General features: G+C 42.6%; 1 protein-coding gene across 7 annotated transcripts in view; it reads left to right on the top strand.

The window, feature by feature from the left end:
- The window catches only part of FAT3 (FAT atypical cadherin 3), a 486,301-nt gene that overhangs the window by 400,016 nt on the left and 63,600 nt on the right, over window positions 1–22,685 (top strand). For all 7 annotated transcript variants that reach the window (XM_064169873.1, XM_064169899.1, XM_064169893.1 and 4 more), the window contains exons 12-15: window positions 6,911–7,107; window positions 8,140–8,293; window positions 10,158–10,391; window positions 22,095–22,484. In XM_064169873.1, the coding sequence (XP_064025943.1) occupies window positions 6,911–7,107; window positions 8,140–8,293; window positions 10,158–10,391; window positions 22,095–22,484 (975 nt within the window). The remainder of the gene's footprint in view (window positions 1–6,910; window positions 7,108–8,139; window positions 8,294–10,157; window positions 10,392–22,094; window positions 22,485–22,685) is intronic.

Genomic DNA, 22,685 nt, shown 5'->3' on the forward strand with positions numbered 1-22,685 from the left:
ATGCAGTGGCTTTCTCAAGGCATTTTGAGGCATAGAAACTTTTGTGAATACAATAAGCAAACTCTGAGGAAGAACAGGACAGTGAGAAAAAGGGAGAACAGAACAAAAATTGTGAGAAAGACATGTGGGTCCACCAAAACCAGCTTCAGGCAAATACATCTTGAAAAAAAAGTAGCACACAGAAAAGAAATTTAAGAAATTCAAGAAATAGATGTTCTGGGTCAGATGTGATCACTGAATCACAGAATCATAGAATGGTTTGGATTGGAAGGGACCTCGAGGATCATCCAGTTCCAACCCCCTGCTATAGGTAGGGACACCTCCCACTAGAACAGGTTGCTCAAGGCCTCATCCAACCTGGCCTTAAACACCTCCAGGGAATAGAATAGAATAGAATAGAATCAACCAGGTTGAAAGAGACCTCCAAGATCATCCAGTCCAACCTAGCACCCAGCCCTAGCCAGTCAACTAGACCATGGCACTAAGTGCCTCATCCAGTCTTGTCTTGAACACTTTCAGTGATGGCAACTCCACCACCTCCCTGGGCATCTACAACCTCCCTGGACAACCTGTGCCAGTGTTTCACTACCCTCACTCTAAAGAACCCTTTCCTAACATCTAGTTTAAGTCTCCTCTCTGCCACTTTAAACTCATTACTGCTTGTCCTGTCATTACAAGACCTTGTAAACAGTCCCTCCCCAGCCTTCCTGTAGGTCCCCTTCAGATACTGGAAGGCTACTATAAGGTCTCCTCAAAGCCTTCTCTTCTCCAGGCTGAAGAGTCCCAACTCTTGTAGCCTGTCCTCATAGCAGAGCTGCTCCAGCACTCTGATCATCTTCATGGCTCTCCTCTGGACTCTCTCTAACAGTTCTGTGTCCTTTTTGTGTTAGGGGCTCCAGAACTGCACACAGTACTCTAGGTGGGGTCTGACAAGAGCAGAGTAAAGGAGGAGAATCCCCTCCCCTGCCCTGCTGCCCACACTTCTCTTGATGCAGCCCAGCACACAGTTGCTGTCTGGGCTGCACATGCACACTGCCAGCTCATGTTGAGCTTTGCATCAATCCAGATCCCCAGGTCCTTTTCCTCAGGGCTGCTCTCAGCCATTCACCACCCAGCCTGTATTTGTGCCGACCCAGGTGCAGGACCTTACACTTGGCCTTGGTGAATGTCATGAGGTTGGCCTGGGCCCACCTCTCCAGCCTGTCCAGGTCCCACTGGATAGCATCCCTGCCCTCCAGCAAGTCGACTGTGCTTGATGTCATCTGCACACTTGCTGAGGATGCACTAAATTCCTCTGTCCATATTACTGACAAAGATGTTAAACAGCACTGGTGCCAGCACTGACCCCTGAGGGATGCCACTTGTCACTGCTCTCCAGGTGGACACTGTGCCATTGATCACCACTCTCTGCATGCCCCCATCCAGCCAATTCCTTATCCATCAGGGCTCCACCCACCAAGTCTGTGTTTTTCCAGTTTGGTGACCACAATGTCATGTGGGACAGAGTTAAATGCCTTACTCAGGTCCAGGTAGATTATGTCAGTTGCCCTTCCCTTGTCTACTGTTGCTGTGACTTCATAAAAAGCCACTAAATTTGCCAGGCATGATTTGCCCTTGGTGAAGTCATTGCTGGTTACCACCAATCACCTCTGCTTTGTTTTCCATTTGCCTTAGCAGAGCCTTCAGGAGGATCTGCTCCATGATCTTGCCAGGCAGAGGTGAGACTAACTGGTCTGTAGTTCCTGGAGTCATGCTTTTTTCCCTTCTTGAAGATGGGAATTATGTTTCTAGTCAGCAGGAACTTCACCAGAAGTGCTTTGAACTCTTCTGAGAAATGCAAACACTTACTACAGTCTTCTGGTTAACTTTGAAGAGGAGTGGATACATTCTAGTGGATAAATATATATTCTGTTTTGAACTCCTTCGGTTTGGGATTGGTTTCTGTGATTACTGGCAAGTAATTGCCATTTTCAAATCCGCCTTCATCTGCATTTGGTGCTGATGGGAAGGAATTTTGCAGTTACCCTTTGTTATTTGTGGTTTGATAGCAGCTGGAGATGTTCACAAAGCAAAGCACTACATATATAAAAATCTTAACAGAAAATCAATAGGAAGAGCAGATGACACAGATGCACTTAGGGCACACAGCAGTTTTCTTTTGAAGCCTCATTTGAGACAGTTTGGCTAAAAGCAGGGCTCTGATGATGTTTAACTAGGATGTTTAGCCAGCCTAAGCCCAGACAGATGTTACTGAGATTTTACAGAAGTAAACTAGAAAATGCCATGAGAAGACTGCCAGTTGCTAAGACTTTGGTACAGTAAAGTGGTTTGTGTTTCTTAGTGATATTAATTAAGCTCTATCAGACACATAAATCTAAGGACAGAGAGTAGCCTTGAAGCTTGGTTCAGCTGAGTACAAAGCAGAAACAGTGTGTTTTGGAGGAAAGAACTAGCATTTTTCCTGGGGTGATTGCCCAGAATAAGCAAAGTGTTGCTTTTTTGATTGTTTTTATTTTATATTCTTGATCTTGGAGTTCTGGAGAAATGGATATTTCAGTGACTGGGAAGGATGTGTGCTGCATGCTTAAGAACAACCTCTGCTATTTTATGATAGTGAAGCTTAGAGGTTTGGGTTTGTCATTTTGGCACCCCAGTAGACATGCGGCATCTTAAACTGGGAGTGGAGAATAAAGCTGTTGGGTTTATGTGATGCAAATGCCTAGAGTTCTGATTGAGAGCTGAAAGTATCTGAATAAACACATAACTGTAAGAGAGAAACTAAGTTAGCAAATATTCTCTTCCCCCTGCCAGACTGGGGCATTGCAGTGAAAAGTGATACTGTCGGCTTCTAGTTTCCAGTTGCCTTTTAGCCATTATAATTCCCTCTGTGTGTGCTTTAGTAATGATGTGTGTCAAGATTTGTTTATTTTGGATCACTGTGCCTCTGCATTTCATTTGTGTCTGGCTGTTTTCTTTCTTTCCTTAAACTTGAGCTTGATTTGACTTTGTACTATTTGCTGACTAGGGAGGGAGGGGGAGTGTTATTTAAACTTCAAGTAACAACAGATAAAAGATAATGCTGATTCTTTTAGTCTCAAAGCCTTTCTAAAAAGTTATTGGAGTGGGTGGTGGGTTGTGTTTTTTTTCTAGCTGGCACTTTGCTGCTGTGACATTCAAAGTAGAACATAAGAAAACTGCCAAAAGATTTTAAAGAATCCATTAATACATGTAGTCAGGAGGCTTCCGTTTAGAAAAGCTACATTATTCAGAGTGAAAAACTAATTAATTAGAACGCCCCTAGGAAGCTGAATCTGCTTACATATATTAGTGAAAAACTTAATTAATCACTGCAGAACGAGATCTGCGTCAAGACATATGTATAAGTACTAGAAAATGCCTGGGCCACAGCATGGAATTTTTTTTGCCTTTCTTTTTTTTTAAAGACTATTTCCTTGTTGTATTTCAGTCTTTACATCTCATTATTTTTTGCCACACTTTATAGTACAATCTCCACTTTTGTCTTCCATCAACAAAGTCCGTGGCCAGTCCTGAGAATCAAAAAACACAAGAAAGGTACCTCTAATGAAGGAGTCTTACAGATAAACTGTTACATGTTTGCTGCTTATTGCATAGGTTTCTTGTCGTTCAAATTGATCCCTTTCCAGCGTGGTGAAGCCAGGGAAAAAGGATCCTTTTTTTTTTCTTCTTTTTATACATACTCCTCAAATTTCTATGCGTGATTTAAAAGCCATTCCATCAATAACAAAGCAAGAGTGATTTAAAAATCACTCCAAGCTAGTGTTACTGCCAGCCATAAAAGCCACCAACTGATTTTAATTAGATTTTTACCTTTGCTCTTTTCTTAGCAATGGGGTATCCATACCTTGACTGTATTGCTTCATAGCTGGCCAAGACAGTTAATCATTTCTTTTCACAATAGGACTAATATACAGGAAAGCACTGATTGATATCATGAAGCTAAATAAGAATATCTAAACCATTTTTATTAATGGTTTACAACATTAAACTCACTGTGACAAGATTGCAGCCTTTTATAAAGGAGACTTAAGCCTTTTTGTACTGATGTTCAATGGAATAGAGAGAAGTCAGTCAGCAGGCATCTACCTTCTTTGAAGACACATTAAGACCCAAGTCAATGTACAGGCCCTTTTTGCCTTGGATTGTATTCAGAACTGTGCTATAGTGCACATCAACCTACCGTGTTACCCACCAAGAGAAATGTGTGCTTCTATCACACAACTGATTAGATAAATTTTATCTGAGTCCTGAGATGATTATTCCATATTGTCATAGCAATCAGTCAGAAAACTGGGACCTGCTTGGTGATTTTTCTATGAACAGAAAATGCCTGGGTTTGAGATACAACGTTTGTGCTCCATACAATTAGAGGGGCTTTTAAATTTGTATTTGTAACACCTATCTGATTAATTTCACAATTAGAGGGGCTTTTATGTTTGTATTTATAACACGTATCTGATTAATATCCTGCAAGTATTATTCATTACAATGTGCTTTTTTTTTTACATAGTTCCAGCTATCATAAATGGTGATGCTTAACAGGAATGATTTGCTCACCCTGTCTCAACTGACTTAGTTACATAGCTTTCACATTAAATAGAAAACAGTCTCTCTTGTCATTGGTAGCTAATGAAGAAGGCACAGATTGCAGCCTGTGACCTCTTTTCTGCTTTTTGATGTAGAGAGAAGGTATGAAATATGCATTAGACTTTTTTGCTTGGTTTTAAGATCAGTTGCAAGTTCAGATCTTCTCCGCCTTTTTTTTTTTTCATTGAGGAGGTCCCTGGGAACTGACAGAATTGTGACATCAGTAGCAATAGTGACACCTAATTTCTTGACAGCAGAGGCAACTCATATAAGCTTTTGAGGTTTTTGGTTGTTTGAGTTTTTTTCAGTACTTAATTACTCAAGCATTTAACAAAATTTCTAGAGAGGAAGGTTTAAGAACTTGGTATTTCCTTTGAGCTTGGGCAGATGCCATTAAGTTGTAGGCAACAGTACACTGGCAAAAGCACACTTGACATTCTTGATCCTGTTACAAGAAAGAATAAGCATTCCCTTAGTATTTTTATGCCCCTATTATACATGAGAAACATGGAAAGTAGTTCTCAGATTGCATTTCTGCATGGGAGAGCACATCAGAAAACTTAATATAGTGGAGAAAGTGCCAGTAGTGGGTTATCCGGAATTAAAGTTCACCCGGTGGAGCAGTGTGATGCTTTAGTCTGTGTCCTCACTCAATTTCTGTAGCACATGAGTTTACTATGACTGTGGTGCTCTGTCCTAAATTAATAAATGTGCAGATTTGATTTTGCAGATCAAGGTTATGCTAGATGCTGAGCACAGAAGACTTGGTAGCTGTCTTTGCTGGTTTTTGTCTGGACTAGAATTCATTTTCTTCATATCATCTGGCAAGTGCTATGTTTTGGTTTGTGACCAAACCAGCATTCATAGCACAGAGATACATTAGCTATTGCTGAGCAGTGCTTACACAAAGCCAAGGATTTTCTGCTTCTCATCTCACTAGCAAGTAGGCTAGGGACACTCAAGGAGTTGGGAGGGGACACAGCTGGGACATCTGATCCCAGCTGAACAAAAGAATGTCCATACTGTGTGATGTCATGCTCAGCAGAAAAAGTGGAGGAAGAAGGAGAAAAGGGTGGTGTTTGGAGCTATGGTGTTTATGTTCCCAAGTAACACTTATGGGTAATATACCTCTGTTTTCCTCGAAATGGCTGAGCACCTGCACTGAGTTCCTTATTTCGCATTGCTCACACACTCATCTTTTGCTTTACCTGTTAAACTGACTATATCTCAGACCATGACTTCCACTTTTACCTTTCTGATTCTTTCCTTCATCCTACCGAGGGGAAATAAGCAAGTGACTACTGTGTGGAGCTTAGCTGCCTACTGAGGTTAAGCCACAACATTGGTTTAAGATATTTTACTGTCTGATCTGACAGAAGGTTGAGATAGAGCTCAGAGAAAGGTGATTGAAGGTGGCAGGAAAACATTCACAACAGCTGTGGCCACCTTGATTATGGTACCCTTCTACTTGTGACACGCCTCCTTCCTCAGGATGAGGTAGACCTAAACTTTTCCTCACCCAGCCTGCTTTTGTTACCAAGCAATTTAATGATGGGGAAAAGCAACATTGCCAGGTTCAGTGTCAGTGTTATGGTATGATAAAAAGCTGTTCTGCTTCATCTCCTGCACTCTTTTTTCACCAGCTTTCACTGTCGGATCCATTTGATCTAATTGTACTGCTTATCTTCCAACTGCTCCTCGAATGACCTCTTGTTAGGACTATTTAATACTAATGTGTCTTCCTGTGTCATGTAAACTTTTTCTTAAAAATTAGAATTTTAATGAGCAGAAGAACAGCGCAGCTGTATGATAAAGCTTTCATTAGAGGATTCCTTAATAGAACCCACTTCCAGTCCTTGATTACATAATCAACCGCTAATGAAATTGTCTTGGTAACAAGAGCTACGGTGTATTACATCCTCTCCCGAGACTAAGTGGAAAGACAATTGTAGCAGCCTGAGAGGACTATTGATTGTTCACAGTTTGAATCTGATTGCCCTTAAGGGGAGCTAAACAAGAGATCATCTTCAGTGCTCCTACATGGATTTTGTCTCCACTGAAAGTTATTGCTTCACTTTCTTACAAGGCATTGGGGGGACAATAAACACGGGGAGCATAATCTCATTACAGATTTCCTGAGTCTGCAAGTTTGAAGGCACTGATCACTGTAAAGGAAATGACATCTGCTTGCTTTAGGTTCTTTGTGATATGTCTGTGTGTTGAAACTAGGTAGGAGCTCCAAAGGGACACCTCTGCCCATTGCATGTTGCTTGTCTCATTGCAGGAGGGAATCCCAAAGGGAAGTTCGCCCTGGGACTGGTTCAGAATGAGTGGAAAGTTTATGTGAAAAGGCCTCTAGATCGGGAAGAGCAAGACCTCTATTATCTGAACATAACTGCCACGGATGGCCTCTTCGTAACCCAAACGGCCGTGGAGGTGACCGTCACCGACGTTAATGATAACAATCCCGTTTGTGAACAGGTGAGTTAGCACTGTCCACAGCAGTGGACTCTTGTGTTCTCCTGTGGCTGTCCCTGCAATTTACAGCTATTCATAGGCAAGGCCCATTTGCATCCTCAGGGTTTTAGGTGAAGAATCTGGAGTGATCTGGGAAAGGAGCAGAATAAAGTAGCATTCTAACACCAAGACTGAAGGATATGGACCAGTAAAGCTAGCAGTGGAGTCCTGCCAACAGTGACCTTCATCCACTCCATTGAAAAATGAATCATTGCAAGGTGGCACTGGGCATCCACTCCTCCTCTACAGTAAAAAATGTGCTTTCCCTTCACAACCAATGTGAAAATGTCTTCAATCTAGTTTAACTCCAGCCTTTCTGAACCTGGCATATTCCAGAGACTCAGTGTAAAAGGCAGAAGACTGTAGCTTGTTCTCATGTTGTTGGATGTGCATGCACTGTGGCCTAACCACAGCTTTCACAGAGCTGGCTGTCTCTTATTCTGTGGAAAGGCAAAGTGGAGAACTGACATTACTCCAATACAATGATCTGTGTGAAGAAAAGACATGATGAAATCCTAAGTTTCTTAGCAGTACTGCTCACAGAATCTTATGTCTACATACCTGCTTGTATTAATGTACTCCTATAATTCACATCATTGCATTATCACTAATGGGCCACTGTCATTGCAAGCACCACTCTGGGGAATCACAGTCTGTGTCTCATTCAAACACTGCTGGATGATGCAATAAAAACAGTTGTCTTCGTTAGCATACCCATGAAAGTTCCCATTGCATGGGTGTTGCTGAAACAAACAGAAAACAGAAAACAAGAGTGCATTTAACACCCAAGGCAAGCTTAGTAAGAGTCATAATTCAGCATTGTTTGTATAACACCTCAAAGCCTAAGAGTGATTTGAATTTCTAGGAATATGTTACATAAAAGAAAATGGTTTCTTATCTAGAAAGAATACATTACAGAGAAGTTATAAACAAAAGTTGTATGAAGATCACAAAATACTGTTTCAGCATAGCTTACATTTCTGGTTTTGTTTCTAGGCTGCATACACAGCACTGTTTCCTGAAGACATTCCATCAAACAAAGTAATTCTGAAAATCAGTGCTAAAGATGCTGACATTGGATCCAATGGTGAAATTCGTTATTCTCTCTATGGTGCTGGGAACAATAAATTTTTCTTAGATCCAGAAAATGGTAAGATGACAAATATTTCTGAATACCTTTCTTAATTCCTATACTGCAGTGGTTGCTAGTTTCCTTAAGCAGAGTTAGCTTACACTTGGTTATCAGATAGTTGTTCCTCTTATGGCAGGCATGTTAGGTCACAGGTCATAGGATCATACAATCATACACAGAATACTTTGAGTTGAAAGGGGCCTTTCAAGGTCACCTAGTTCAACATCCCTGCCCTGTACAACCTGATCTTGAATATTTCCAAGGATGGGGGCATCTACCACCTTTCTGGGCAACTGGTTCCAGGTTGCACCACCCTCATTGTGAAATATTTCTTCCCTGAATGTAGTTTAAATCATAGAATCATAGAATCAACCAGGTTGGAAGAGACCTCCAAGATCATCCAGTCCAACCTAGCACCCAGCCCTATCCAATCAACTAGACCATGGCACTAAGTGCCTCATCCAGTCTTTTCTTGAAGACCCCCAGGGACAGTGCCTCTTTTAGTTTAAAACCATTGTGCCTTGTCCTGTTGCTACAGGGCCTGCTTAAAGGATTGTCCCCATCTTTTTTATATGCCCCTTTTAAGTGCTGGAAGGCTGTAATAAGGTCTCTCTTTTCCAGGCTGAACAATCCTAGCTCCCTCAGCCTTTCTTCCTAAGGTGCTCCAGCTCTCTGATCATTTTTGTGGCCCTCTTCTGGACACGCTCCAGCAGACCACATCATTCTTGTGTGAACTCCAGAGCTGGACACAGTACTCTAGGTGGGGTCTCACTAGAGAAGAGTAGAACAGCAGAATACCCTACCTCAGCCTGTTAGCCATGCTGTTTTTGATGCAGCCCAGGATACAGGTTGACTTTCTGGGTTGCAAGCACGTATTGCTATCTCGTATCCAGCTTTTCATTCACCAGTACCCTCCAGACCTTCTCTTCAGGGCTGCTTTCAGTCCATTTATCTCCCAGTCCACAGTGGTAGTGTGGGTTGTCCCAGCCCTGGTGCAGAACATGGACCCACTTCTTAAGTTTGTCCAGGTCTCTCTGGGTAGCATCTCATCTTTCTGGTCAGAGTGTTAACTGCACCACACAGGTCGGTGTTGTCTGCAAACTTGCTGTCAATTGTCACTGACATTAAACAGCACTGCCCCCAGTACAGACACCTGAGGGATATCACTAGTCACTGTCCATCTGGACATGAAGCCATTGACCACCACCCTCTGGATGTGACCATCCAACCAATTCCTCATCCACCAAACAGCCTATCCATCAAAACTGTGTCTCTCTAATATAGAGAGAAGGATGTTTAGGGAAACCATATCAGAGGCCTTACAGAAGTCCAAATAAATGCCATCCAGATCTCTCCTCTTGTCCACTGATCTAGTCACTCCAACATAGAAGGCCACTGGGTTGGTCACCTCCCTAGAGGCGTTCAAGGCCAGGTTGGATGAGGCCTTGAGCAGCCTAACCTAGTGGAAGTTGTCATTGTCCATGGCAGGGTGGTTGGACTTGGATGGCCTTTAAGATCCCTTCCAACCTAAACCAGTGTACGAATCCAGGAATTCTATGAATTTGGCTGTTGGTCTGGAAAAAGATACTGATCTCTCCTAAGGTCTAGTTTCTGTGTTTGTTACAAAGTGAAGCTAAATAAAATGTTTTTTCCACGAATAAAAATCCCACCCCTCTGTTATTCTTAGGAGTTTGATTTCCATAATGACAGACTAAGTCCTTGTGCAATGCCTCCTCTCCCTCGCTAGCAGGAATCAGCTCTCTCTGCACTAGCATTCCTGACGAAAAAGGAAGTGTCAAATATATGGTTTTGAGATACACTGTGGAGCATTAGTGATGTTAAAACTGTAGTAATGAAGGCTACTACTTTCAATCAATTTCAGGTGAGCTGAAATCCTTGGCCCCTCTTGACCGAGAGAAAATCCCTGCATACAACTTGGTTGCCCGAGCCACAGATGGTGGTGGCAGGTTTTGCCAATCAGAAGTCCATCTGATTTTGGAAGATGTTAATGATAATCCACCAGTGTTTTCATCTGATCACTACACTGCATGTGTCTATGAGAATACAGCCCCTAAAGCTTTGTTAACAAGAGTCCAAGCCTCTGATCCTGATGTCGGTAAGTGAGAAAAGCTGAAAACAATAATTACCGTTCGTGAATGCTGTGTGGGTTGGTGGAACTGCAGTGCAGATGAATTCTTCTGTTGATGCCATTTCTAAGTCTTTCCTTCTTTTGTTTCTGCATCCTCCCCATTTTTCTCTCTTCTGTTTCTTTGCCTCTGAATACTCACGGCTGATCTTGACATAATGGTGTTACAAACAGAACCACATGGCAGCAGCCACAGAAGCATGTGGTCTTTTATTGCCTTGATTGATGATAGCTATGTTTAAGGGTAAATGATAGTTTTGGGGGTAAATTCCAGCTTTCTTCTTCCGGTGGTCTCATCTCTTCTTGAGCCATGATTTTGATTACCCACACCTCTACTTATGCAAATAATACCCTTATGTGCCTGATTGATCACAGATTTTCTGGAGTTTTATACCACTGTAACTCCCATTTGTTCCAGCTGGGTACCTTAGCATAAAGCTATTGTACACTCTGAATGTACATTGTGAATGTTCTGGCTATTTAACTGTGCATTCTTTCAAAGTGTAATAGTTTATGATATGAGGACCTTAACCTTGAAATCTGGGCCGAACTATAAATATTTAAAGGTTGAGGTTTTTTGCATTACACAGTGGTAAAACCTACTGAATATCAGTTTTTAAATTTTTTTTTCATTCAACTGATTCACTTCAACTAGAATAAATAAAGCCTACAGTTTATTTTTTCTTCCTGTGGTTTTGGAGGTGTTTTGTAAAAATCATGACCTGAGTAGCTTCACATAAAAAGAAGACTCTACTCTTCTCTGGTGAGACCCCACCTGGAGTGCTGCATCCAGCTGTGGAGCCCCTATTACAAGAAGGATGTGGACATGCTGGAGTGTGTCCAGAGAAGGGCCATGAGGCTGGAGCACTTCTCCTATGAGGACAGACTGAAAGAGTTGGGGATTTTCAGGCTGGAGAAGAGGAGGCTCCCAGGTGACCTTCTTGTGGCCTTCCAGTATCTGAAGGGGGCCTACAAAAAAGATGGGGAAGGACTTTTCAGGCCATCAGGTAATGACAGGACATGGGGAAATGGAGCAAAGCTGGAGATGGGTAGGTTCAGACTGGATGTGAGGAGGAAGTTGTTGAGCATGAGAGTGGTGAGAGCCTGGAATGGGTTGCCCAGGTTGGTGGTTGAGGCCCCATTCCTGGAGGTGTTTAAGGCCAGGCTGGATGAGGTTGTGGCCAGCCTGATCTAGGGCAGCATGTTTCTGCCCATGGCAAGGGGGTTGGAACTAGATGATCCTTGTGGTCCCTTCCAACCCTGACTGATTCTATGATTCTATGACTCTAAGACCTTTTGCTGAATCAAAAAATATTTCATGTTAAAATTCTTTTTTTATGTTTTGAAGTAGAGTGCATGCTGGAAGTCTCAGTTGTTACTAAGGCTGATAATGCAAATATACAGGAATTAGTATAGAAGCAGCAAGCATTCATTAATGTATCTATGAAGAGCTGTATTATATGCCTTGGTTGGAAAATCACAATTAAAATTATGATACTGTCCTGCAGTGAAAAGCCAATTACTGGCAGTAAACTACTGAGCAGCCTGGAGACCCAATGTTGTTGTTTTCCACTGTTGTCTTAATTACCATTTTTTCTCTTAGGTGAGATGACATTCAAGGAGAGAGGGGAGACAGAAATAATTAGAATTAAAAGTTTTCAATAAAAGTTCTTGCTGGCACCAACTTCACATAAAAAGATGGTTAGCCATGAAAGAAAAACAACCCATGAGCTAATTGCTGCATCTTCCTTCTGAAGCTAGATAAGATAAAGAGAGTGACACATGCGAAGAATGAGAAGAGGCTGTGCACTTCCTTAATGATTAGCCTTGAAAAGCAAACAAGACATTGTGGCATATGGAAGTGGTTTTGTCCTCTAAAATTGCATTTTATATTAGTCCAGACTAAATTTTCTGATTGCATATTGCTGCATAATGAGTGAGTCCAGGTAGCACAATGTTCCCATCACAGAGCAAAACATACTATTAATATTCCTGATGAGTCTGAGATCCTTGCAAGGTTTTGTGGGCCAGCATCCTGATAACATCAGTAGAGTCAGGTTTTGGTTATTCAGTAGGTAGCTAATTTAGGCAGTGTGGCCAGCACTACCTAGGTGATATTTCTGGATAACTGGCTAAGCTTTTGTAAGATGAATACTGTAATATACTTTCCAGAGCCTTTGACACCATCTGCCACAACAAGCTCCTGGCAAAGCTGGCAGCTCATGGCTTGGACGGATTCACTCTGAAATGGGTCAAGAACTGGCTGGAGGGCCAGGCCCAGAGAGTGGTGGTGAATGGTGCCACGTCCAGTTGGCAGCTGTCAGTAGTGGTGTTCCACAAGGATCAGTGCTGGGCCCAGTCTTGTTCAATATCTTTATTGATGATCTGGACCAGGGGATTGGTCCAGCACTAGTCAGGCCACACCTTGAGTCCTGTGTCCAGTTCTGGGCTACTCAATTCAAGACAGATGTTGAGATGCTGGAACGTGTCCAGAGAAGGGTGGCGAAGCTGGTGACAGGCCTGGAACACAGCTCTGTGAGGAGAGGCTGAGGGAGCTGGGGATGTTTGTTTTGCCTGGAGAAGAGGAGGCTCAGGGGTGACCTCATTGCTGTCTACAACTACCTGAAGGGAGGCTGTAGCCAGGTGGGGGTTGGTCTCTTCTGCCAGGCAATGAGAAACAGAACAAGGGGACACATTTCAAGCTGTGCCAGAGGGAAGTATAGGCTGGATGTTAGGAGGAAGTTGTTGCCAGAGTGATTTGCCATTGGAATGGGCTGCCCAGGGAGGTGGTAGAGTCACCATCCCTGGAGATGTTGAAAAAAAGCCTGGATGAGGCACTTAGTGCCACAGTCTAGTTGATTGGATAGGGCTGGGTGATAGGTTGGGCTGGATGATCTTGGAAGTCTCTTCCAACCTGGTTGATTCTATGATGCTATAATTCTGTGATTCATTCTCTTTAAAACATCTGTAGAGTTTCCTATGTCTTTACTCATGTCTTTGCCTTACTGGCTTTTAAAATAATCCAGGAGTTAGTGCACTAATGCAGAATATGGCAGCCTTACAATTTAGTTCTATTTTCTGTATCTATTCAGAAGTAAAGGGTTATAGTTGAAGTAGGGGTTCCTTTCCACTGTCACGGAAGCTGTTTTGAAAGATGGTCCAGATGAAGAAAACCAAAAAACAAGACAAGAGTGATCATTCACTGTAGCCTGGTGGCTGGCTTGGTTCTGGGTTTTGTTCCCCAAGGTTAATTCAGTATAAAGTAATTGTCTATGACAAGGTACCCCTGTACTCCTCCTTCTTGGAAATGTGTCCTTGCCTTTAGACTTCTGTTCCATAGGGAGAGCTGGAGGGCAATGCCCCACGTTCCCCAGTGGGCCGGCCAGTCATAGAATGGTTTGGGTTGGAAAGGACCTTTATAGGTCATTTAGTCCAATGCTTCTGCAGTCTGAAGGGGCAGTGACCAGTCCTGAGGACAGATACAGGACTAAGCTCACCTAGTAACTTGTTCAGGAAAAAAAACTTACTACCCTTGTAATAAGAGCAGAAGCACTTCCAGAAACACAGATACAGCACAGTGGGATCCTGAGAATGGCCAAACAAAAAATAGTAGTCAGGCTCTGTGGAGTTTAGAGTACCTAGAGTTAGGGAGGGAAGGAAGAGGGTCTTTTGGAATTACAGAAAGCTTATGTTTCTGCCTAAATAAGCCCTGCTTCATGTTGCTGATTGTGCTTCTCCACGCCTAGGCCCTTAGGAGACCTAATCCTGGGCAGAGTCAGTCTGTATTACCCTCTTGTGGAATCTTTCAAAGGGACAGAGCTTTAAAGTTGCAGACAAGGTAGTATCAGCCAACTTGCATGAAAATAATGAGTATATGCATATCAAGATGACTAAGAGCTGGTCTGTGTTCAACAAGCAGAAGTCAGCAGAACAATCTCTTTTCCTTCTGCAACGTGTGAAGAGGCCATATAGAAAAAGATGTTATGGGTGATGTGTCTTAGGTTTAGTGAGCTTTTTGACACTGTAGCATATGATACTTTAATAAGCAAGTAGGGAAACAGGGTCTACAGTGGAAATGATAGTGAGTTAGTAATGACTGTTACACTGGAGAGGTCAGGTGAGAAAGGTACTGGATGTAGCATTGGTCTTATTTTCATTCCTGCATGGATAAACAAGCACAAGGTCTGTGTTACAAGATGTCAGAAAGCAGATGGGGCTGCAACCCTGTGGTGGAGAGTCCCAAAGGGCACAAAATGGGCTTGAGCATGTCCTGTATTGTCCAGACATATTTACCTGCCTGTCTGCATTGCAGCCAGAGGCGGGAAAACAGGACAAAAGAAACCCAGGCAACCCAGTCTGGTTTAATCCGGTCGCCTGAGAGGGGTTTCATGAGGCCCATGCCCCTGTGGCGTGCAAGGCGAACGCGCCCCCCATTTTTGGAAGACAGCAGCCTGTGGGTTCTGCCATTTTGGGGTCTACTTGGGTGATTGCCAGAGGTGATTGGGTGATTGTGTGGCCAAAGAGACCATTAGCCTCGGCCATTACCCTGTAAATGGGGTGAACAGGGGAATAAGCTGCTTGCCTGCTCGTTCGTCCCTCGCTCACCTGCCGCTCGCCCGCCTGTCACCTCAGCCGCCTCAGCCACCTCAGCCAGCAGCTGATTCCACATCTCAGCCCTCGTGGAATTCGCCACAGGACTTCTATTGAATATTTTCCTGTGTATGTTTTCACAACATCACAGTATCATCAGGGTTGGAAGAGACCTCACAGATCATCAGGTCCAACCCTTTACCACAGAGCTCAAGGCTAGACCATGGCACCAAGTGCCACGTCCAATCCTGCCTTGAACAGCTCCAGGGACGGTGACTCCACCACCTCCCCGGGCAGCCCATTCCAGTGTCCAATGACTCTCTCAGTGAAGAACTTTCTCCTCACCTCCAGCCTAAATCTCCCCTGGCGCAGCTTGAGGCTGTGTCCTCTCGTTCTGGCGCTGGCCACCTGAGAGAAGAGAGCAACCTCCTCCTGGCCACAACCACCCCTCAGGTAGTTGCAGACAGCAATAAGGTCACCCCTGAGCCTCCTCTTCTCCAGGCTAACCAATCCCAGCTCCCTCAGCCTCTCCTCGTAGGGCTGTGCTCAAGGCCTCTCCCCAGCCTCGTTGCCCTTCTCTGTTTTGGGCCACAGACATGAGGGCTAGTGAGTACTCTGAATTCTTTATTCAAGTTGCTAAAGGAGTTTAATTAACCTCACAAGTGGTGAATGAAGCCGCCAGACTCTCTAGCAGAGACACTTCTAAAACCTTTCAAAATTCCATGGTACAGAGACATTCTGTAAAATAGCTCTGCTAACCACATCCAAGAACTTGTGTGGAGAGTTGTGAACAAGTTTGGGGGAATTATTTTGTGTATATTAATAAATTATTTAATAACTTTTGAATCAGCCTCATTGCATTTCACCCCAAACTCAGATTTCAACTAGCCCCTTTCGTAACAAGCCCTGCCCAGCATCAAAGTAGTAGTAGGATTTAACAGTGGTATGGAAAAATACAATGCAAGTCACCAAGTGTGAAATCCTCTGTTTAGGTAAGAGTAACTAAGTGCACCAGCGTTGTCTGGGTAGTGACTGAGCAGCAGAAGCGCAAAGAAGCAGCTGTGTCATGGGGAATCACAGGTGGAATGTATGTTTACACTTTCATACTCTTGTGAGAAGGTAAATATTTTAATGAGATGGGCAAACAAGAGTAATGCTGGAAGTCAGTAGTAGGCTCACTCTTTTTATTTGGTGTTGTCAAACCCTGACCTGAAAGGTTGTGTTGAATTTTGAGTACAGCACTTCCAGGAAGATGTAGGCTACCTGGAGGTTTACAGGAAAGATCACAGCTCTGGAAAATATGTGCTACCAGGGAATATTAAAACAGTTGAGAGATGGTGCCAGGGAAAAGAAGACAGAGATGATAAAGTAGAACAGACTTCAGATTTCAGAGAAGTGGCTCTGAGGAAGGAAGTCAACCTTTGTTCTTTTTTTTCCCTCTCTTTTATTATTTTTATTCAGTCTCAGAAAAATGACAGAACAAGATTTTCAGTTGTAAGAAAAATGAGTCGCTAGGGCGTATTATCCAAAGAGGTTATGCAAGTTCATGATCAAAGGATAAGCCCATATTTGGGGATAAATTGCATCCATCCTGCCTTTGTGCAGGGGAAAAATTAAATTACCTCACAAGATTCCTGCTGTCTTTATACTCTGTCATTTCTATTGATTTCTGTATTTTTTTTGAGATTTCAAAGATATGGAGACAAAGAACTGGACAAGGAGAATTATATCCCATGGGTTGTGTTGACTGAATGAGCCCCATATTTAAACTGGATCACTGAAACATCTATATGCTTGTGTGTGTGTGTGTGTGTCTGTATATATATACACATATATATATGTTTATATGCAGACATACATACATATACTTCTTCATAGATAGATATATATATGCACATAGACATGTGTGTTCGATTGCTTCAGGCTAAAATGCCCAATATTATCAGCTGCAGTGTGTAGTCCTAAATCAGGTGAATCCAAATTAGCTTCCCCTACTTGAGAAAAACAATCAAGCTTACACCTGATCAGCACAAATAAGTGAAAAGCTGAGGAACGCTGATGGAAACAAGCATTCATGTCAAGCTTTATAAACTAGTGTGATGGTTTGGGGGTTACCCCGCTTCAAACTAGCACAACTAGTATCCTGGACTCTGTAGATCTCTGCTAGAAAACAGTGAGCCAACCAGCCAGGTCTCATCTTCCTACAAAAAAAGACAGCATCTGACCCAGCAGAAATGGAAAACGGGGTTTTAGGCACCCTGTACCATTTCTGTATGATATTTCCTTTCAGTGAGGGGTTGGTTATTTTCATCCCATGTCCTTTGTGGCCCTGCTTTCATCCCATGGTAGCATGACTCTTTACTTTGGATTAAGGCTATCATTTCCCCACAGAAATGGGACAGAGCACTGAAAGCTTGTCTCAGTAGCAGTGTTATGGATTGAACTTGGCTAGCTTTTCTGCTTAAGTTGTAAAACTCACTTGAAGTATCTTTCCCTATGGGGCTATATATTCTTCTACAGTTCAGCAAGGTTTTTTGGCAAGGTTTTTCTCTTTCATCTGAAAATGATGTAGTAGATTGCTATAAAATTTGGTTTATTATTTGCCTTTTGTCTTGTTTGTTGTTAATGAAGTTGTGGCCTTTGAACTTCCAGTAATTGATGTTGTGGTTAAGATTTGGATGGCCAGGAATGGCCATAGGTACACACTGACATTAATAGTCACACCATGAAAGGCAGAAGTGGGAGGAAGCACAATAATCAGACAACCAGGCTTGCAAATCACTGCTAAATCGATACATAACTCTTTTACAGCTCTCTTTCTGGACAGCTTTCTGCTTTATTTCTTGTTGGTTCATTTTTAATGCTTGCCATTAATTTTATTTCTGTAAGTTTTCAAAGTGAAAATGAGCAGATGAAAAAGTTAAGCATCATTTTCCAGAGATAAACAAGAGTGAATGGGTTAGCTGTACTTGAGAAAATACATTAAATAATGAGTTCAGGGTGAGAGATGGAAACAGAAAGGAGAAACACAGTATGCATGGTCTTTAATGTATATAAATATTAGTTTGTGTGTTGCTGTCAGCAGGTATTGCCCACTGCAGAAACTCACTGTTATATTGGTGCTGCAGGGTGCTCAGGTTTTTAGTTCATGTTGGTCTATGTTGTAACTCTGCCACTGTCAGCTGAGCTGCACCTCGAATATTGCATTCAGTTTTGGACCCCTCGCTACAAGAAAGAGGTCGAGGTGGTGGAGTATGTCCAAAGATCAGTGAAGCTAGCAAAGGGTGTAGAGCACAAGTCTTACTAGGAGCAGCTAGAGAACTGAGGTTGTCTAGCCTGAAGTAAAGGAGGCTCAGGGGAGACCTTACTGCTCTCTACAACTACATGAAAGAAGGTGGTAGCAAGGTGGATGTTGGTCTCTTCTCTCAAGTAACAAGCAGTAAGATAAGAGGAAGTGGCCTCAAGTTACATGAGGGGAGATTTGGATTAGATATTGAGAACATTTTCTTCACCAAGAGGATCATCAAACATTGGAACAAGCTTCCCAGGGAAGTGATGGAGACACCACCCCTAAATGTATTTAAAAGACACATAGATGTGGCCCTTAGGGACATGTGGACTCAATGATCTTAAAGGTCCTTTCCAACTTAAATGATGTTATGAGTTAGAAAAGGAGGAATTTGGTAGTTCTGAGTTATAAAAATAAGTTACTTTATTTCTCTGATGCTATTTAAATTAGAAGAGGAGGCTCAGGGGGGCCTCACTGCTGTCAACAACTACCTGAAGGGAGGTTGTAGCCAGGTGGGGGTTGGTCTCTTCTGCCAAGCAACCAGCAATAGAACAAGGGGACACAGTCTCGAATTGTGCCAGGGGAAGTCTAGGCTGGATGTTAGGAGGAAGTTCTTGCCAGAGAGAGTGATTGGCATTGCAGTGGGCTCCCCAGGGAGGTGGTGGAGTCGCCGTCCCTGGAGGTGTTGAAGAAAAGCCTGGATGAGGCTTTTAGTACCATGGTCTAGATGACTGGCTAGGGCTGGGTGATAGGTTGGACTAGTTGATCTTGGAGGTCTCTTCCAACCTGGTTGATTCTATGACATACAATATGTCTTTATGTGACATTCAGCGTGGTTTAGTAGAGAGCAAAAGAAGAAAAAAAGCTCTGTTTGAAGGATGGAATTTGAGGTACTAAGTGACTAGACTACAAGCTCTTCACACCAGAGAGTTTGCAAAAGGCAATATTCTATGATATGCTAATACAAATCTTAATAGAAAGCCTACTTGGTTATTCCTTTATTTAAAAACTGTATTGCAATCCTCTTATAGTAATGGTAATTCCTGCAAAGCTTTCCATGTTCAAATAGCTTAAGTTCGTGATTGGCACCTTCGAAATCTGAGAAGTTAAGTGAGTAAGTTAATAGACACAACACAGTTTCAAGCATTAATCCCTCAACAGCTGTGGGCAAGCAGTGTGGGAGGACTGCTCTCTTTACCAGTGCAGAAACCCTGGTGTTGGAGCAGTTGTTTCCTTTCTGCAGAAATCATCCCTTCCATAGTCACAGTAGAATCCACTATCTTCTCCGTGGCAGGGATACCACTGACACACAGTGGTGGATGCTTCTCACTCAGATGGTAGCCCCTGGACTAAAGCATTTTGGATTTCAGTGAAAATAACTTCCTACGTAACTTTTTGCCTTATGCTCATTTTGTTTTCAGGCTCATGGCAGGAAGCTGATTTGAGACAGTTCTAGGTATAACATATTTTCTCCAAAGTGCTTTTTCTGTCACAGCTTTTCACTGAATTTGTTTTCTTCCCAAGAAGCAAGTGTTAAAGTTCAGACCCATGAAACACTGTGGGAGAAAGTCAGTGGGCAGCTGATATCTCCCTTTGTGTTTCTCCTTCTATCATGCCTCTGTGTTCAGGCTGAAAGCCACCATGGGTTGGTATCTGAGGGTCCCAGCTCAGGTCCTCTCTGCTCATTTTCTGTCTCTCCTTGCATAAAATGACATTTTCACCCGTAAGAGCTTTTCCTTCTGGGAGCTTCTCTCCCAGAAATGTAGCCACATCTCCAGCCATTCAGAACCTCGAAACCTTCCCTTTCTATAACATTTCAGTCCTTTTCTTTTCTGTCAGTTTGGTTGGTTGTCAGCTGACAAAGCATTTGGATGCATATATAAAGCAGCTAAGTGAAGAGGTGAGCATCCACATCTCCAGCCATTCAGAACCTCGAAACCTTCCCTTTCCATAACATTTCAGTCCTTTTCTCTTCTGTCAGTTTGGTTGGTTGTCAGCTGACAAAGCATTTGGATGCATATATAAAGCAGCTAAGTGAAGAGGTGAGCATCCACATCTCCAGCCATTCAGAACCTCGAAACCTTCCCTTTCCATAACATTTCAGTCCTTTTCTCTTCTGTCAGTTTGGTTGGTTGTCAGCTGACAAAGCATTTGGATGCATATATAAAGCAGCTAAGTGAAGAGGTAAGCATGGTGTGGTCTCCAGCAGGCTGGGGGGATATTCAGAGTTTAGGTGCCTCTGTGCTGAGCTTGATCCCTGGTCTGCAAAACAGGAGTCAAAACCTTGGGGCTGCCTTGCCTGTGTTGCTGAAGGAAGGGCCTGTGTGTTTTTCACATTTGAGATGCCATAGTGAACAGAGAGCTTTTGCTATGATAACAAAAAAAAGAAAACCAAAACCAGCAGCAACAACAACAACAAACCAGTAAACCTAGTTCATTTCAACACTGCTGCTTAAGATTTTACTTATTTTCAAGGCATTTTAACGTCTGAAATATACTGTGATGTGTCAAGCACTGCATAAAAGCTTCATTCCCTTGGGAGGCCAAATAGTAATTCCTAACAGTCTCCAAGCAGGGCCTGGGACTTTGTAGTTGCTCTTGCTTTTATGTGCCTGTGATTGAAGAAAGAGTCTCCCAGCTCCCCCTTGTGTGGATGCTCTACTGCTACGTCAAGCAGAATGCAACTGTGACTTGTACTGCTTTTGATCAGACATTTCTACAATGCTTTGCTCCTGAAAAGCAGAATAATAGTGTCACAAATTTTAAATTAACAAAATATGCCTAGAAGGGGTTGGTAGCTCTTGTTCATCTGATTAATGCCAGGCTTGTAAAGTCTGTTTCCAACAAAAAGGGCAGCAAATGCTCAAGTGAGAGATACTAAAAACAGAGTCTCTCCATTTTAAAGATCTTTGCATTTAGTTATAATCTCTCAGTGAAGCACAGCACCCAGGACCAAATCACATAATCAACCAGCATCGAGGGAGTTGAATTGGGTTGTATCTGTTTTCACTTCTAATTAGATTTGAAATGGCTATCCCACTGTAGTACTGAAAGCAACCAAGGTCTCCCCTCAGGCCTTATTACTGACAACAGCACTAGCATGGATCTGCATATTCAGCAGTCAAGTGGATAGGTGTTATGTATTGTGAAATACAGACAGGGTTTGAAAAACACAAAGTATCTTTCATACAATGCAATTTTTTATCTCAAACTGGGGGGGAGTGTGGGTCTTCTCTTTCTAAAATGTCCATATTCTGTCAGGAGTTGTTTGATGCAGCTTTTGTCTAAGAGGAGTTGTGTTTTGATAATGTTTTGCTGCTCAGTGGTGAAATGCAGGTGCCATTGTAGCAAGTAAATTCTGTGCCACCCGATGTATTTTTATGGGTTGATTTTCCCCTTATGTACATTTCTATTCCTTCAAGATGTGCTCTGAGACATTTCCAATTTAAGCATTCTGTTTGTCACATCTAATTCAATTGTAAGCTTCCTGAGTGAGGACCATATCTGGATTCTTCTTTCGAGTTTCATTTCACAGCAGCTCTGCAAAGCGATCTTTTAGAAAAGTGTTGTGATGAAGGAAGAAACTTTACTTATCCACAAAGGTTTGACATGTGAGAAGAGCATGTTCTGATCTCTCAAATTTCAGCACACCAACACCCACAGGCAGACCTGCCTACACGTACTCCACTTGCACTGGAGACGATCGGTGTGATAGTAGACTTTGCATAGGGTTTCTGTTCGATGGGGAAAGGTCATTTTCTTCACTTTATCATTTTCACATTTGCTTCTTTCAGGTGTGAACAGAAAAGTTACCTATTCCCTGGCAGACTCTGCAAATGGTTACTTCTCAGTTGACCGATCATCAGGAATCATTATTTTGGAGCATCCACTTGATAGAGAGCTTCAATCTTCCTATAACATCAGTGTAAAAGCCTCAGATCAGAGCATTGTGCTGACCTTGTCCTCGTTTGCCACCGTTACCATTACAGTGCTTGACATTAACGACAACCCGCCTGTGTTTGAAAGAAGAGATTATCTTGTTACAGTACCTGAAGACACCTCACCTGGTACTGAAGTCCTTTCTGTTTTTGCTACAAGCCAAGACATTGGTACTAATGCTGAGATTGCTTATTTCATCAGATCCGGGAATGAGAAAGGGAAATTCAGGATTAACTCAAGAACAGGTAAAGTGGCTCTTACTTGAAATGCAAAATACAAGCTTCAGAAAAAACATCAACCCTTTAGGAAGGGTTCTTGGACTAAAAAAATTCTCAGAACAGACTCTGAGCCTGTCAGTGTGGAATTAGTTGCACAGTTAAAAGACAATTTTAGGATGGAGAGTGATGTAAATTGCAGTCACACACAGCTGCCCCAACTCAAGTAGT

Source organism: Pogoniulus pusillus, chromosome 3, assembly GCF_015220805.1.
Source record: "Pogoniulus pusillus isolate bPogPus1 chromosome 3, bPogPus1.pri, whole genome shotgun sequence".
In the NCBI taxonomy this organism is placed as follows: Eukaryota; Metazoa; Chordata; class Aves; order Piciformes; family Lybiidae; genus Pogoniulus; species Pogoniulus pusillus.